General features: G+C 44.9%; 1 protein-coding gene across 3 annotated transcripts in view; it reads right to left on the bottom strand.

The window, feature by feature from the left end:
- Positions 1-256: 256 nt before the first annotated feature.
- The window catches only part of DPP8 (dipeptidyl peptidase 8), a 40,973-nt gene continuing 22,499 nt past the window's right edge, over positions 257-18,730 (bottom strand). For 2 of the 3 annotated variants that reach the window (XM_005305379.4, XM_005305380.5), the window contains exons 13-21: positions 16,086-16,165; positions 12,930-13,082; positions 12,078-12,213; positions 10,063-10,208; positions 9,050-9,196; positions 7,958-8,110; positions 4,863-5,005; positions 4,050-4,161; positions 257-3,151 (exon numbers count right to left, since the gene is read on the bottom strand). In XM_005305379.4, the coding sequence (XP_005305436.2) occupies positions 3,029-3,151; positions 4,050-4,161; positions 4,863-5,005; positions 7,958-8,110; positions 9,050-9,196; positions 10,063-10,208; positions 12,078-12,213; positions 12,930-13,082; positions 16,086-16,165 (1,193 nt within the window). In that variant the 3' untranslated portion in view covers positions 257-3,028. Of the gene's footprint in view, positions 3,152-4,049; positions 4,162-4,862; positions 5,006-7,957; positions 8,111-9,049; positions 9,197-10,062; positions 10,209-12,077; positions 12,214-12,929; positions 13,083-16,085; positions 16,166-18,730 lie in introns of those variants that run through there. The other variant, XR_006175960.2, reaches the window with a different exon arrangement.

Here is an 18,730-nt window from a genome sequence, read left to right as displayed (position 1 = left end):
AGTGCTCATTCCCTGTGGACTTGATCGTGCCCCTTTAAATCAACAGGAATTCAATGGGGGCTGGATCAGACCCCATGGGATATACCTTTCATTACCGTTACATGTGGCAAGCACCCTTTGTACAGAACTCTGAAATACTGAGAGTAAATCCTTCCAGCATTTCCACAAGGAAAGAAAACATGGAGTTTTAAAGTGCCTGAGAGCTGTAAAGGAAATTATTTTTGTAGAAAAGGAAAACATAATTTATGTTGCAAAACAGAGTACATACTTGGTTCTTTAATAGTTTTCTGATATATATATAAGATATATTTAAAATAAAGAGTGAATGCATTATTAAAAAGTTACATGTAAGCAATGTTATGTTCAGTGCTAAACCAAAATCTAGATTTGATTACCAGAATCGCCTTTAATGCCTCCTTTGCCGTAAGCACTGTTCCATAGAGGTCGTTTTGTACAAAAGAATCGATTTTTACTTCAGAATCATATACATTTATATTCAAGAGAGAATCTCTGGAGGAGGAACAAAAATACACCCCCAAACGCCAGTTAATTTAACATTGAACAAAATATAAACAACCTTGGAAAATGTGATACCGTCCACGTGTTATTTTATACATATACGTATATATGGACCGATGCAGGGGACATCTACATAGCAACAAAAGAACCTGCGGTGCGAGTCCCAGAGTCCAAAGCCTGAATGTCCGCACTGCTATTGTTAGCCTGCAGTACGAGCCTGAGTCAGTTCAGCTGGGCTGTTAACCCAGGGCAGCAAGTGTTTCTTTTGCTGTGTAGACATGCCCATCCATACATGTAAATATACACTACAGCATAAATACGTAAAGAACCAGGTGGGATACCATAGTAACCAATTTGTATTTTTTATACTAACTGGCACATTGTTATTCTTCAAGCTTATCAATGTACCAGCTTGTCTGTAAATACTAACTACAGCACATGCCATAGGATGGCTGAAAACGCCCGCTTTTTCTGAAGGGAATTCACTTCAGTTACAATAATTAGCTATTGTTGGTACAGAGAAGACAGTGTAGGTATTGGGCTCCTTACATTCCCCCAGTTCCCCAAAATAAAAACCTATAAACCTATTTTCCATATGCTGATGGTGTAAATTACAGGACTTTAAATATCATCAGTCCAATTCAGAATAATTGTGCGGGGCGTGGGGGGGGGGGAAGGTGTATGCTTACAGGAAGTGTGTTTACTTTGACTACCTTTAGCATAAGCCAATGGACCAGATTCTGCTGTCTCTTACACAGCTCTTATATCCAGGTGATTCCAGTGGAGTTATTCCCAATTAATTCTAGTGTCACGAACACCAAGGTCAGGGCCGATTGTTTTAAATGTTAGAGTTCTAGGGTCTGCTGAGCATTCATATACCTACAAAAGTTATTAAAGCACATTGCTACAATATTTGGGGTATTTCAAGTAGGAACACAAGCCACAGGGCTTCCAGATTTCAAAAGATGAAAAGAGAACCTTGCTCTGCTTCTCCCTCTGTAGCATCAAAATAGAAGGGAAAAAGTTCTTGGTTTTTACAAGATAATACCTAAAAATGATGGGACGCTAACACAGAAACCCCAGGCAGAGTTTTCTGGTTTAAAAGTAATAATTTGACTATGGAGTTCTATTTTAAATAACATTTTGAAAGTTAGAAGTATTTTCAAACACGTCACGTTTTTCAGCCAAGTCCATATCACAGTTAAAACCACACTAGCAAAGAAAATCGTGCTTGAATGTGATTTTAATATTGCAGGGTGCTAGCTTCTAGCAGCATTACCTTAAGCAACACAGACAAGGGTTTCTCTCGGAGGACAGCATAGGACCATGCTACACCGCAGTGCTAGAGACGACTCAAGGGTGATGGAGTCTGTGTATGTATATGTATATATAGGGGAGCAGGGTGACTAAGACAATAAACTTTCTCAACACTGATCTGAGAATAATGCTAGACTAATGACAACAAAAAAATTAGTAAAACACAATTTGCATTGCTTCAATGTAGTGTTGATAGGCCCCCCATCTTACCAACTCCCCAGTGGACACTTGCACTTGGGTGTTGGAATTTTAAAATCTTAGTGGGGGAATATTTATACACCCACCTGCTGAGATAGGAAAGTATTTTGAAAACAGCCTCAAAATGCACATAGGGTGAAAGTCCATGGGAATAGGTTGTATTTTTAAAATATGAGAAATATACAAAGTTTCAGCTGTTTGGCTTAAAACTAGTTTGCTTCTCAGCATACAAGGCTAACTCTTCTGCCCATGTTATTGTAAAATACATTTTCCACCTTCCTGTGTGAAATCAGGTGCAAACTGTTTATCACACTACAAAAGAAAAAAGCAGCAAGATTTGTACTGCACAGAGATGAGCTCACTGAAAAAAATGGCCTGATCTTAGTTAAAACCAAATTATTAACTTCAGGAGGCAGCTAAAAGTGTTTCTTTTTTAAAACAATTATCTCCAACATCTGGTTATATAATGTGTCTAATATGCAGCTAATTCCTAATGAGCCAGACATCCCTTGCACGAAGCATAAACTATTACACATTACATTTTTAAATGTTATCCAAGTTGTAACCATCCAGACAGATTTTTGCCATGACGCGAGCGAATCATCCAATATTACCTTGTTGTAAGAAACTGAGAAACACACTGTAAAAAAATACACCAATTAGACTTGCACAGCTCAATGTTTTCAAATGGTGAAGATATGGTGTGGTGGAAATGTGTTACTGAATTTTCAGCTTCTTCCAAAAGAATTTGCATGGTACTGCTGCGTGCCACAGACATTTGATTTTATTTCCATTTTAAAAATTATTAGGCCATTGTACTGTAGTGTCCTTGTATGGCACCTAGTTTACTTAAAAAAAAAAAAAAAGTGTCTGTGTGTGCGTGTGTGCAGATGTGGCAGGCACCAAAATGCAACATTCTGTTCGATTTTCTCTAAAGATCAATTTCCTCATTTGGTTAAGCAGCCAGTGTATCAGAGTTCCACAGAGGTCACAATTACATTGCCTTCAGTGCAGCAATGTGAGAGCCAAGATTCTCTTGCAGATAATGCAGTAGATGGAGTTCATAATGCTCTCCAGACTCGGGGACCCTTATGCTGTGTCTTTCCTGAGGGTAAATCTAAAATAGAAAATAAAGAGTCATGAACACACACCACTGGCTAACAGCAGCTCTGAAACCAGCTACCTGACACGGGTTAATGATGAGCAAGGACCTGTGTGAGAGATTAGAGAAGAATGTTTGATATAGAGCAGGGGGTTCTTGGCCCTTTCCACATCCTGACCTCCATGTTACAATGGGGGGGAGGGGGGAAAGGAGGGAGGAGAGAGAGATTCAGCACCCCTCTCCCAAGTAGCAATAAAGAAAGGGAGGGTGGAGGCAACCCAGGATCTAGAGAACCCCATTTGCAGGGAAACCATTAGTCTCTATAGTAAAATGCTGGATCAATATGTGATTTGAACATTTTTTGTTGCAATAAAAAATACCAAATAAAATTGTCCCTGTCTCTTTGATGGCAGGGTGAAGGTGAGAGAGGGCAGGTCGATGCTGGGTATGTGTCTGGCCTGCCACCCCAAGCAGCGTGGTTAGGGAACGTCTATGTTTTCTTCTTGGCGCAGGGATTGAAACCCCAAAATCCCAGCACTCAAAGGAAAAGTTTCCCTTTTACAATATTCTTATTTATCTTTAGAACAGAACTTGGTGGGAAGAAACCTACAACTACTTCCTTCCTCTTCCAAATCCACAGCGAGCGTAAACACAAATGAGTCCAAATGGCTACACCAAATGTTAACACACTTCACTGCCCATCCGGATATTAATTTTGAGCTGGATGTGGAAAAAACATTCAGTTTTTAGAGTAGGTTCTTAATCCCCCAGTCTTGTCGTCAGATGTTTATGATCCACAACAGATCAAATACACTCCGTGTGTTCCAGTGTGGGTTTCCTCAGCCCTACCACAAACCCAAGTAGAGCTGTATCATTTTCATATCCAGATTCTGACAGTTTAAAAACCACTTACCTGTAAATCATATGGTTTTCCAGCCCTCACTAAAAAACTCAGCAATATACTTGTGTGTGCAAAGTGAACATTCTCGTCCAAGAAACCATGCAGCAGCAACAGACGGTGCGGTCTGAGAAAGGCAGGAGAAAAACATTTAGATACTTCCTGGAATTTTCCAGTCATTCTGCAAACTGTGCGAGTCCCTTACAAAAATATTAATCATAGAAACACACTCCTTTTGGTTTAAGCATTGCAAAACAAATGGCCCAATCCTGCAGACTGCTCTCAGACAGGACTACCACTGGCTTCCAATGCCAGGCTTTCCTTCCCTGAGAGTTTTTTGCACATACAAATCAGGACTGGGCCTTATATTTGCAAACCTACTTTAACCTCCCCAGAAACATTTTTGAGAGGGGATGCTAAAATTGGTTTCTATGTGCTCGAATCACCACTGGACACTAATTCTTTAGCAGGACATAGCAATATCTTTGCATTCTAAACACACACAGAGGGATATGCCCTTACCTCTAGGATAAAGCATTTTTATCAAATACAACTTTTTGCCTAGTTCAATGCAGCTCAGACTGAGGAGTTAATTACATAATTGAGGTTCTGTCTGCCATTTCTTTATTCTTTAATTACAGCCAGTATAACAGGGATTACTTGGAAGGGCCGTAATTACGCAAATGTTCATTCAAGTTTATTAAGTGGTGTTTTAATACTGGCATTTATGGTTTCAGCATTTAATTGCTAAGAACTAGGAGATAAAAATGTGGGGGTAGGTTTGAATGTGACTGGCAGGGGGCCGGGGAGAGAGGGCACTGAACTTACTCTGAAGGAAACTTCTCCGCTTGCATGGCCACTGATCCTAGATAATATCCCTGCTCGTTGTGATCAGGGTGTCCCATGTAACGCTCTGTGTAGCCTGTGTCATAGAATAGCCATAGTGTGACTGGTGCTCCAGCAATGGCAACCTGGAAGTTCCAACAGGATCATCGGCATAAAAAAGGGATACAGGCAGACAGCTACTGACAACGTCCAACTGTGATCGCCCAAAGGAGGCACTTAACACCCACGGATATTTATGTGAACTCCGAAAAGAAACCAATGCAATGATAAAGCCTGCTCTGAAAGGCATTGGCAATAAGGTAACCAATCAAAAACAAAAAGCAATGGCAATTTAATTACCCAACACAAAGCAACAAAGCACCTTTTACAACCTGCAAAGGGGGAGAAGCGTTTCTCATCCTCCCCCTCACGCACACAGGGCCAGGGACCCCGCTTGTATAACTCACCACGGCTCCATTGAAATCCACGGCTCTACAACCATTTACACCAGCAAAGGCTCTGGCACCAAAAGCCTCTCTTTGGCTTGGTCTACACATACAAGTTTTACTGCCATAGCTACGTCGGTTGTGGGAAGAGGGGGACTGATCTTTCACCACGGGGCTTATACCAGCTCCCCAAACCAGCATGAGCTGTACCAGGATAAGCACTTTTATGCCTATATAACTGCATCCGCATTAGCTATACTGGAATGGCCATACCAGCGTAACCCTCCCAGGGTAGAAAAGGACTTGCATTAGAAATTCAAACCCTGTTCATCCTTGAAGGCCCTTTGGATGAACAAGGAACTCCACTGAAGAAGTGAAACCCGAGTGAGAGGGGAAGCGGTTGTCACTGAGACCAGTGAAAGGTCTGGTTTTTGTCTGCAATACCTCCGTCCAGCAAATGCCTGACAGATACCTGGAAGAAAAAGCTCTCCAGGATTTGACAACCCCAGCCTCTTCAGTTAAGGGCTGAGATAGCTACCACGCCACATGTCAGTATGCTCCAGGGAAGACCGCCAACAAAACCAGGAAAGAGACTTGACATTGCAAATATTTTTTAAGGTAAAATAAATATTTTAAAAGTCTTTCAGGCCTGCTTTACACATTGCAATGAAGCAAGAAGAGCCACAAAGAACAAAATGCATACTGTTAGTCTGAGATGAAAATCAATAATTATAATTGTATTTTGCACTTCTTTAGCACCTTTCGTCTAAGAACCTCTAATGCACAGGTGGGCAAACTGCGGCCCGTGTGCCACATCCGGTCTGCGGGACTGTCCTGCCTGGCCCCTGAGCTCCTGGCCTGGGAGGCTAGCCCCCGGCCCCTCCCCTGCTGTTCTCCCTCCCCCACAGCCTCAACTCACTCGCTCCGCCACCGGCGCAATGCTCTGGGTGGCGGGGCTGTGAGCTGCTGGGGCAGCGCAGCTGCAGAGCCCGGCCTGACCCGGTCTCTGTGCTGCCTGGTGATGGCGGCATGGCCTGGCTCCAGCCGGGCGGTGCGGCTGTAGCACCGCCAGCCACCGGTGCTCCAGGCAGTGTGGTAAGGGGGCAAGGAACAAGGGGGGTTGGATAGAGGGCAGGGGAGTTCGAGGTGGTGGTCAGGGGACAGAGGTGTGGATAGGGGTCGGTGCGGTTGGGGGGGGAACACGGGGATTGAATGGGGGGCAGGGATCCCAGGGGGGCAGTCAGGAAGGAGGGGAAGTTGGATGGGGCGGCGGCAGGGGGAGGGGGGGCAGTCAGGGGACAGGGAGAAGGGTGGTTGGATGGGGCAGGGGTCCCGGGGAGGCTGTCAGGAATGCGAGGAGGGGTTGGATGGGGTGACGGGGGTCCGGGGATGGTCAGGGAGTGGGGGGTGTAGATGGGGCAGGAGTTCCAGGGGGCCCCCCGTCAGGGAATGGGGGGGGGAATGGGGCAGGAGTCCCAGGGGGGGCAGATAGGAGATGGGGGCCGGGCCATGACCCCCTCCCCTAACCGGCCCTCCATACAATTTTCAAAACCCGATGTGGCCCTCAGGTCAAAAAGTTTGCCCGCCCCTGCTCTAATGCCTTGTCTAGACACAGGCTAGGTCTACACTGGGGGGAGGGAGGAGGGTGTCGACCTAAGATCGCGTAGCTGAAGTTGGCGTATCTTGGGTCGATTTACCTGGCCGTCAGGACGGCAGCAAGTCTACCACTGCCGCTCCCCCGTCTACTCCACTTCCACCTCTCGCCGTGGTGGGAGTTCTGGAGTTGACGGCAGAGTGATCAGGGATCGATTTTGTCGTGTCTACACTAGACGCGATAAATCGATCCCTGATAGATCGATCACTATCCGCCAAACCACCCAGAGCATTGCCCACAGAAGCATCACTTTAACAATACCAGTATAAAGTGTATAACATCACTAGTGTGGACACAGTTATACCAGTATAAAGGTGCTTTACACTAGCATAGCTAATCCTGTATTGGAAGGGGAATAATTGACTATACCAGTATAACTGAGTCCACACTAGCAGATGCATTGGTATAACTATAACTGTTAAAAAAAAATATCACGCTGCAACCAACAGTTATACAGAGACAAAATCTCTGAGCAAACAAAGCCTAACTGCTTTGCAATCGCTAACTGACATTCACAATATGCTATAGTATAGGAACATACCATTCCCATATTACAGATGGTAAAACAAAGTGACTTATTCAAGGTCACACACAGAGTCCTATCTGTTTACTGTAATATATCCTGAAACTCAGATTAAAAATATATGGTACCTCGAATTTGAAAGCAATAATTTTATAACATAGTGAATATTGTCTACATTCAAAAAAATATCTAAGTACAAAAGCCTGAATTGAAATATTTTCAAGCCCATACCAGGTAGAAATGTACTTTGGAAATGGAAATTTACTTTGCGGTAACTTTGTTATGTCCTATGCCCCTCCACTGTTTGTATCTTGAGGTGAAATAAAAACCAGACTATTTTGCACACGCATAGCACTCACTGTTTACAGTTCAAAAGTCTTTGTATCTACAAACACACATGGGACATGGAGATATAATCTGATTAAGAAACATCCTTCCTGTGCCACAGAGATAAGCCCACGATACATTAACGTACCCTGAAGAGGTCTGACCTCTGCATTAATGCCATCAGAGACAGGTATCCTCCATAGGACCAGCCATGAATGCCAACTCGGTCTAAATCAATGAAGTCATACTGGGATGCTAAATACTGCAGCCCTTCCACTTGGTCGTCAATTTCTATTTGACCCTGTTGGATAAAGTTTTTTTTTTTGTTAGTTCTTGACAAACGTATGATTCTCAGAGTTTCCAAAAAACAATCAACTTTGCCCATTATGATTAATGATTTCTGTTGCAGTACCACCTTGGAGCCCCATTCCAGGAATGGGCCCCCACTGGGCAAGGTGCTGTACAAACATGGAACCAAAGGATTGCCCCTTCCCCAGAGGACATGTAAGTACATGTAAGGACACATTTCCTCCACCCTGCTCAGCTTCCTCATGGGAAATGTTCATAAGTGTGGTGTTCTGGTCTGTGGTGTTCTTGTTTGGGGAAAGGGGACTTTCTTAACCTAAGAGACAAATTCCTCTACAATATCTAGGGCCAGATTCTGGCTCTGTGCATCAAACTGGCACAACTGCCCCCCTCAAAACATGTGCCCATCATCCCTGCAAAGCAACACAAAGATGGCACTTCCTTCCCCTCCAGAGCTCGGGGCGGAGCAGGTTTCCTCTACAAACAGGACCCTAGGAATCGCCAAGCCCCATAATGGAGCGATCCATCGTCCATCTGAAGGTATCCCACCTTTGCAGGGCCAGCGGGTTCAGAAAGACCACAATGGAAAGTTAGGGACTAACTCACCCATGTCAGAGGTTGGCTTATACCCTGAAGCAGATGCGGTTATATGCCTTATATTTTATATCCTCTCTCGCTATCCGTTTTCCTCCCCAGTTCCATACCGGTTGGATGTGTCCACCCCCCTCCCAAGCCCCAGGAGTGGAACACTCTACGGTTTTGTGTAAGAAGCACTAGAATCACTGCCAGAGCACTAAGACAAGCTAGCACGTTAGCCTTCTTCTGTAGGATGACGCACCAAGTCGCGCTCCCCCCGGCGCCCCATCTGAAAGCCAAGGACAGGCAGCATTGCTCAGAACCACGTGGGGACACTGGCATACATCCCACCACTTACCATTTTGTATTTAAAGGCACCTTCAAACTTAAGCCCTCGGTGGCAGGACCCCCTGTTGTCAATTACAACAACTACGTAACCCAGTGAGGCCAGCGTGTTCAAGCGAAAATACTTGACTCCTTTAAACCGATTGTTCACCAGCTGCACCTGGAAAAAGACAACTGGAAATATTAACCGAGCGACACCAGATAGACCACTGGAAATAAGTGCCAGGGGCTACAAACTACCGAACTGACTGCTCATCTCTTAATCCGATTCAGGATTGTTTGGTACCATCCCCAGAGTCTCAGCTCAAGTCACCCACACACAGAATTCACCCCCTCATTGTGGGGGCTGCGACAAATCCAGGCCCCTTGTCTTCGCATCCCGCTTTATGCACATGTGTAGAGGTACTGAGGTCTCCTTTGCAGGGGTAGGAGCCAAGCGGTTCTCCCCATCTTCCCCTTGAGAGTCACAGATCAGGTTCATTGCTACACGGCAGCCTTCCGAAATTCTACTCATCCATCTCGTATATGGAGATATACCTATCTCAGAACTGAAAGGGACCCCGAAAGGTCATCGTGTCCAGCCCCCTGCCTTCACTAGCAGGACCAAGTACTGATTTGCCCTAGATCCAGAGTGGCCCCCTCAAGGATTGAACTCACAATCCTGGGTTTAGCAGGCCAATGCTCAAACCACTGAGCTATCCCTCCCCCATCTGAGGAGAGTTTTTCCCTGCTCCCAGGTATATGAAATATTGGGTTTTCCAGGACCCAGGTGAATCATTTTGTGCCTGGGATGGTAAATCCTCATGGTGATTTTGCAGGGCTGCAGTCCCACATTAGATTTATCCCTCCAGCCTTACTACCTTGAAGATGCTGTGCATTTCTCCCCCACTAGTAAAATGAAGTTACAGAAAATGCTTTAAGCCTGTTTCATGGTCAGTCCCCGCCACAATCCCATCTCAGGAACAGTAAGTACAAGAGACAAAAATTAGCAGGTATTTCTATTAGCCTCTATTACACTGCACTCACCTGAGGCCCTCCGTATATGAAGAGGACAGTGGGGTATTTCTTCCCAGGTTGCAGGTGGTGAGGTTTGTACATCATGCCATACAGCGTAAAGCCTGAGGAACTCTCAAAGGAGAAGATTTCTGGGGGAACATAGTCGGGAAAAGGACCTGCAGGCAGGCAAGAAGAAATGGGCCCATTTTAACAAGAACCTGATGGACAGCAGGAGCTCACAGCCCTGTCTACACTACAGATGATGCCAGCATGAGGCAGGATTGTTGTGTGTCTTACAGCCAGAAGGGACCATTGTGATCATCTAATCTGACCTCCTGTATAGCACTGGTCATAGGATTTCCCTGGATTAATTCTTTTTTGAACTACAGCACATCTTTTAGAGAAACGTCTAATCTTGATGTAAAAGCTGTCAGTTATGAAGACTTCACCACAACCCTTGATAAATCGTGCCGGTGATTAATTACCCTCAATGTTAAAGATTTGCCCCTTATTTCTATTCTGAATTTGTCTAGTGTCAATTCCCTGCCATTTGATCATGCTACACCTTTGTCCGCTAGATTGAAGAGTCCACCATCAAAGTTTTGTTCCTCATGTACATACGTTTTTCTGGCATAGTTCTAATGCAGTTTCTTCCAGATCCCCCATCTCCCAAGAACTGTGTTAAAAAGTCACTGAGAGGAAGCTGGCACTACAGGAGGGAGGGGAAGGGGTTTAATTTTGTCTACAGCACCCTTAGCACTGGAGTGTCTCCACCACGTAGGTCCAGCGCAGGTCCAAACCCTCCCCGAGTTCAGGGATGTTTGGATCTGTGGGTTTTCATTAGGCCCATTACTAGCTAGTAAGGGTCTCATTCACAGAAAAAGTTCTGAGTCAGGGATCCTGTGCTAGATGCATTCTGGGAAGGTTTCAACCCCAGCAGGGCCAGACGTGAACTCTTCCACCCTTTGTGGAGGTCTACGCTGCACTCACAGAACGTGCTCACCACTTGAGCTAGCTAGCTCGGGTCCCAGAACAGAGAAGCTGCAGCTGGACAAGACTCCCTTAATCGAGCTGATAATCTTCAAGCTAGAAACAAAATAAGCACAATTTTTCTGCAGGGGAGAGTGGGGCACTATTGGAATCACCTGCTCCTAAAATACATTTAAGTGATTATGAAACAGAGAAAACTTCCTGTGTTACAAAAAAAAAAAAAAAGTATGCATTCAGCCCATGTTCTCTATGAACAAGTCATTTTAATTCAGATCCCTATGGCACAGTGTAGCTGTTGTTCTGCCCCGGGCAGTTTCCTACAGTTACCTTGGCTAACGAACTTGGGGTGAGGCGTGTCGGAGGCATGATCTGTGCTTCTGAGTCAGAACTGAGACTCCCCCTCCTGCACGCAGGCAGCTGGTAGAGAAGCAGCAGCTCGATGAAAGAAATTATCTTCTGACCAAAGTACAGCACATCAAGCCAAATTCAGCTCTGTCACATCAGTGTATGTTACGACTCACTCCATTAGTCCCTCAGCGTGGCTCCAGATGTACAGCAGATTTTAATTCATTGCCTAAATGCCACTTGGCCATGAAGGTTGTTAACCAGCCCAGGAGCTAACTCTGTACATCATTATCTGCAACAAGCTCCAAAATAAAAAGCAGCCTTGGGCCACCACAAGGTACAAAACTGGTGGGGACACCCCCTTCAAATCTAAGGGTTTTCCAAGTACATGTCCTATTAGCCCTGTACCCTTCAAATGGTTTGGAACAGCACTTACAAAAAGACAAGTTTTTTGTTGATAAGGCCCAGCAATACATTCAAACTTGTAACAGACTCGAATACGGTGGCCAGCTACCCCTTCCAGACGTCAGCACAAAACCAAAGGCCGATCCAGCGATCCTTACTCGTCACATATTCCCACACGAGTAAGAGCAGCAGGATCTAGCCCACGAAGAGGAACACAGAGTACTGACACTACAATAAACATGTAGCTAGAAGTCTTTTGATTGGGAATCTGAGGCAGAACTGTAAAGGAGAGCCAAAGTTATTACCTGCCGAATCTAGAATCGTGGCCCAGAATTCCTTCGTTCTGTGAGCAACATCATCTTCAGAAGCAGTCAGCCTGTACAGTGACACACAGTGCGGGTTCTTCTGGTTACTGAATTTACTGATGAACATGTCACAGTCCTACACAGAGATGACAATATTTTCTTGAACAACACAGTGAAGAAACACAAGCCCAAAGGCGGAGTTGGGCGGGGCTGGGGGTGGGAAAGGGGTGGGGCCAGGCCCCCGTGGAGGGTCCTCTTTTTTGCTTTGTTAAATATGGTAACCCTACTTAAGACGCGATATATCGATCCCCAAACACGCTCCCTGTCGATTCCGGAACTCCACCGGAACGAGCGGCAGTAGCAAAGTCGACAGGGGAACCGCGGCCATCAATCCCGTGCCGTGTGGACCCCAGGTAAATGGATCTAAGATACTTCGACTTCAGCTACGCTATTCACGTAGCGGAAGTTGCGTATCTTACATTGACTCCCCCCCAGTGTAGACCAGCCCATAGGAGCTGTAGTTTTACTCAGTTACAGGCAGCATAGTAGCTGCAAGGGTGTTAATATTCCAAATGTTCTGCCAGACACTGAAAAATGCACCTGCAAAATTAGCGGTGGCATTAGTCCATGTCTGCAAGCTGGCACTGATTCATGCCATTCGCCAGGCTGCACACCCAGAGGTCAGGTTTCTGCAGTTGCTAATACATGCCCATCCCCACACCCACGGTTTTATAACAGATTTAAAAAAGCTGAAGCCAGCTTCCATATATTTGAACACCGCTAGTGCAAGGCGTGCCAAAAACCACCAGGCCCAGCCCTTTCCTAAAAGAGGGTCCCACGGACTACAGATACCTGACTAACGGAGCAGGCGTGAGAGAAACTACGGTCCGTCAGTCGCTTCACCACTCCGGGATTCTCGTAGCTAACGACGTACAGGTGATGCTCTAAAGGGGAATCCTTTGTGCCTTCAAAATACACCAGTTTCTTTGCTTCATCCACGTGGATCTGCCAAAAAACCCAAACACCACCTCAGTTTGTACCAGCCAAATCACTGAGCTATCCGCACAATGATGCCCAGGACTCTCTGCCCCCACCTCCCCAGGGGGTTACAGTTAATTTAGAGCCCAGCAATGGACAGATCTAGTTCAAATTAGCCCTTCCAATACACACAACTTTGCATATGTCAACACTCAATTTCATTTGCTACCTGGTTTCCCGGATCTGTCAGGTCCCTCTGACCTTCCTTGTTTTCTCTGGTCTTGATTATCCTAAATCATTCTGTCTCACCTGTAAATTTCCCCAATTCACTGTTCACTCCCTTTCCCAGATTATTAATAAATATATTTTACAAACAGCAGTCCCAGCATGAAACCATGGGGGCACCTGTCTTTAAACCTTTTGCCATGGTACAAAATGACCATTTTTTCCTACTCTTGGACTATGTAACAGGAAACAGTTTCTGATCCATGACAGTTCACCTCTCACCCCATGACTACTTGGCTTCCTTAATCATCTCTTGGAAGGGCCTCTATCAAAGGCCTTTTGAAGGTCCAAACAATGGATTCTCTAAGATCCACTATTTTATTGACACTCAAAGAATTCTAGTAATTCAGAGGAGAATTGTTTTCTTTTACAGAAGCCAAGCTGGTTAGACGACCAATCATGCTAATCCAGGTGCACTGTAACTATTTTTAGTAATTATTTCAACCAATTTCCCTGGTGCTCAAGTAACGCTGATTGACCTATACTACCCATGATCACCCCATATCTCTTTTTCAAAAACCGGCACAACATTTGCAACCCCCCAACCCTAGAGTACAGCTACTGATTTTACTGAGTGGTTGTATATTTTTTCCTAGGGGCCCAGCCACCAATTGCAGCACAAACGGTCTCCAAACAGAAATCGTTGCGTTACCAAGATTGCCGTCCCTTACAGAAACTGCAAGTATTTCAGCTCTACTCCACTCATTCCAGTGTTCTCACTCCCATGGTTTATTTTTTTAGATAACAGAGAAACATGCTGAGAGCTGAGTAACCCCGGACATCGCTCACTCGAGTTCTTTAAGCGTTAAAAAAAGAAGCGATTATAAAGTAGTGGGTATTTTATCCCCGCAGGAGGAATTCAACACAAAACCTCAAAAGTGGACCTGGAGACACGAAGATTGGGCCGGCATAAAAAGGAGAAAGAAGAGGCAAAAGCTGAAAAGAGCCGTGCTGCCCAGGTGTGTGTTAATCCCTTTGAAGAAAAATGTCCTCCGAAACAGGACAGCAGCTGGAGGCTGGGGCTTCAGCCCTTCCATCCTACTGCTCATGGGATGCTTGGAAATTTTCCTTCCATCTACTTGCAGTGCTACTTCTCTCCCCCTTCCACCTCCCTGCAGGTCCATACTTCATTATGAACCTCTTTACTAGAGGGTGGCAAACTCTTGAGAAACAAAGAGCACAAAGCAAAGGAAATCATCCGCTTAAGATGCCTCTCTGTGCTGCTCATCTCCACTATCGAAACCAGAGACTCAGGTCTGGAGTGGCAGGTTAAATAATGAGCTCAGAGGACAAGCAGCACCTTTGCGAACATTAAAAGCAAAGCAGCACTGGCTACTTCTTTTAAAAGAGAACTGGATACATTCATGGAGGTTAAGTCCATTAGTAGCTATTGGCCAGGATGGGTAAGGAATGGTGTCCCTAGCCTCTGTTTGTCAGAGGGTGGAGACGGATGGCAGGAGAGAGATCACTTGATCATTACCTGTTAGGTTCACTCCCTCTGGGGCACCTGGCATTGGCCACTGTCGGTAGACAGGATACTGGGCTAGATGGACCTTTGGTGTGACCCAGTACAGCCGTTCTTATGTTCTGCTCACCAGCGGAACCAATCAATCATCCCCACTTTTGTACTTAAAGCTGGGGCTTGACTGGAGACCCAGTTCCTCTATTAATGCACCAGGGTACTATTCTCCGCAGGCAGACTGTCCACACAAGGCCTACCCTCCCTCCACCCACAGCCTTCCATTGGGTTTAGTGGCCCAAGAGTGGTGCCTAGTCCTGAAAGGCAGACAGATGTGGAGGACACCCTTTGCGCTGGCTCTTTGCACAGGGGTGAGTTTAACCCAGAATGAATACAGCTTGGGAAGGTTTCTCGATATTGCCCCAAACCTGACCTCAAGAGACACCCCATGCGTGAGAGAAGGGTGACTCAGTTTCCAGATTCCCTACAATCTCTTGCATCTCTGCTGCATCATATATGTGTGCAGTTATGTGGATTTCCATGTTAATTTTCTGATGTGAGAGGTCTGATTATGGGGGTGAAGTTAATGAGTTTGTGAATAGCACTTTTTATTCAGCAAACAGCAAGGTCACAGCATGGGCTTGGACAGCTGAAAGACCTCAAGCCATTCCAGGCAGCTTTTCCTTTTCTCAGCAATCCTGCTCTTCACAGAAACTACAATATGGGCACTTCTCTTCTCTCACAAAGGGTGGGATGCATGGCCAAGACACCAGGAGCAGAGGTACATGAGGAGTGTCCAGCCTGCACCTTCTCCCCACCCTCCAGAACAAAGAGTGTAACCTTCAGCACGAGAGAGGTCATTCCCCTAAGAAGAGAATCCCCAGATTGTTCCCAGAGCTGTTTCCCATTTAGTGAGATGCTCTGGCAGGCACAACGCCAAGATCAAATTCACAGGTTTTAAGGCCAGAAGGGATCATCATGATCATATAGCCCTGCGTAACACCAGACAAACTGAGGCGTCCTCCATACAAGCTCTACCATTCTATCTAGATCCTCACCACTACGTGCCCTTGCTGTTCCTTAGACCTGACTGACTCCCTCTCGAGTCAGAAGAGGGTAGCTGTATAGTCTGGCAAGATAACCACAAGGTCCACGAGGGACTTTAGGACCCAACTAATTTTGTTTGTTATCTAACCCAGAGTTTAACCCAGGCTATCACATAGGCCTAACGATGTATCTTACAGATACAGATCTTCATTCAAGAAAAGTAAAATAAAGGGACATACATTGGAACCATGTCTACCAAGCACTTCCCATTCTCCAGTGGTAATTGCTAATTCCTCTTTGATGGGACACTTGAAGTCACCTATAAACAAGACACGTACAATTAGAGATTTTATACTTTTCATCACAATGAAGCCTTACAAATAGAACTTCACCATTCAGGCTTTGCTTGCTTTAACCTAGTCAAAAACTGGGGTTGGGGAAAAAAAAATAATCACACCCCTGCCACTCTCCAGCGCAGCATTACACAGCTGGCTGGAGTGTTCCAGGAAGAGATCACTGACAAAAAATATCAAAGAATTCTCAATTTAACAGTTTCTCCCTATCTCCTTCTGCAACCTTCGATGTTTCCTTTTCCCACCACACTTGCACAAAAAGGCAGGTTTTGCACTGAAACATGCGAAACCTGATCTATGGAATTGGTACGGGTAAGGTGTTAAAAATGAGGGATTTTGCTGGAAAAAAATAGCACCATTTTTGATCAGGTCGGCTCACTTTTCATTCAAAAAGAATTCTATTTCAAGTGAAGCTGCAAAGTTGAAGGATTTTGCAAAAATCAAATGGAAGAATAAAACTCTGAAATGTCAAGGTTTTCTAATTTCCCCAAGAACATTACACACAGCTTTATGTTAAACGGAAATCTTGCCTTCCTCAGAAACATCAGCTATTTACCACTATCAGAGGTAGGAAGTCAGGCTAGAGAGACCAATAGACACAATAGTACTAGGTTTAGTACTAGACAAAACAGTACTAGGTTTTTAACCACTATAGGAATAATGAGTTTTATTTCAAAAGGGGATTTTGCCTTCTGAAAAAAAACCAACTGCCTGACACTGGGACGCTATAACTAGTAAAATTAGATGCATCTTTCTTTAGTATGCAGGGCTGAGCACGCTGTCCTCACATAGCAAATAGATCAATAGTATCCTAACTGCCTCCAGGCACAGATTGCAATATCGGAGTTTAATTGAAAGAATACACTGTGTAGCAAGATGTGCAAGGGTTCTGTACATAACTGTATTGTACACCTGACTGGGGCCAAAGTTTGACCTAACCTTGCCAGTAACTTTATTTTATTTAAACTGCGTGGTCCTGTGTTTCCATTTGCAGTAGCTGTCAGTGTGCTTCTTCTGTTAATTTCTCTGCCATAAAGAACATAAGAATGGCCATACTGGGTCAGACCAATGGCCCACCGAGCCCAGGATCCTGTCTACTGACAGTAGCTAATGCCAGGTGCCTCAGAGGGAATGAGCAGAACAGGCAATTATTGAGTGATCCATCTCCTGTTGTCCAGCCCCAGCTTCTGGCAGTCAGGGGCTCAGGGACACCCAGAGTATCTTGGCTAATAGCCATGTGGGGACCTATCCTCCATGAACTTATCGAATTCTTTCTCCAACCCAGTTATACGTTAGGCCTTCACGACATCCCCTGGCAATGAGCACCACAGGTTGGCTGTGCGTTGTGTGAAGAAATACTTCCTTTTGTTTCTTTTACACCTGCTGCCTGTTAATTTCATTGGGTGACCACTGGTTCTAGTGTTATCTAATGGGATAAATAGCACTTCCCTAATCACTTTCTCCACACCACTCATGATTTTATAGATCTCTATCATATCCTTTCTTAGTCGTCTCTTTTCCAAGCTGAACAGTCTCAGTCTTGTTAATCTCTCCTCACATGGAAACTGTTCCATACCCCTAATCATTTCTGTTGCCCTTCTCTGAACTTTTTCCAATTCTAATATAGCTTTTTTGAGATGGGGGTGACTAGAACTGCACACAGTATTCCAGGTGTGGCGTACCATGGATTTATATAGGGGCATTATGGTATTTTCTATCTTATTATCGATCCCTTTCCTAATGGTTCCCAACGTTCTGTTAGCATCTGTCCAAGCAGCAGCTATAAGACACAGCACTATGAATAGTCTTTGTTAGGACCAGCACATTAGGTATAGTGGTGTGGTCTTTATTCCCTTCCCCACCCTAAAAAGACAACCAATTTTTGGCCCCAATCAGATATTCAGTATTTCTAGGCATAAAACCCAAGGCACATCTTTCTACAGTGCGGTAAGCGTGTGTTCTTTACTTTAAATCTCTATATTGCAATCTATGCCTAGAGGCAGAGAGGAGACTGTTATTTTTACACATTACATCCACAGTCCATGCACAGTCCTGTACACCAAAGAGTGTTACTACTTGGAGACCCCAGATTTCACCGCAGTTTATTTCTCATTGGACATGGCCCACATAACTACTAGACTGGTTAATCTGCAAGACCAGGACAGCATGTCAATAAGCCCATCATTTATCTTGACCAAAAAAAAAAAAGCCAACAGAGCACAGTTCTCAGTTCGGGCTGGGATGTGGGCACTTAATTCCCATTTGTGCCTCTGAAAAATCTCCCCCTTTGTTAATTAAGAAGAACCATGATTAAAATGAAGCCCGTTATGTACAGAATATAGAATTATCTGTGCCATCCATCCTTCCTCCCGCTACAAGCATACTGGCAACGTTGAGCCAGTGAGTAGACCCAGTGATGGCATGAGACTAGTGCTATACAGAAGCTAGGGATTATGATGATTATGATGTACATGCTTCAAAACTTTGCTGGATGGGGGCCATTCTACACTAGGGAGGGAGGAAGAGATCTC

Source organism: Chrysemys picta, chromosome 10 (assembly GCF_011386835.1).
Source record: "Chrysemys picta bellii isolate R12L10 chromosome 10, ASM1138683v2, whole genome shotgun sequence".
Lineage (NCBI taxonomy): Eukaryota > Metazoa > Chordata > Testudines > Emydidae > Chrysemys > Chrysemys picta.
This window is presented reverse-complemented; position numbering and strand designations above follow the sequence as displayed.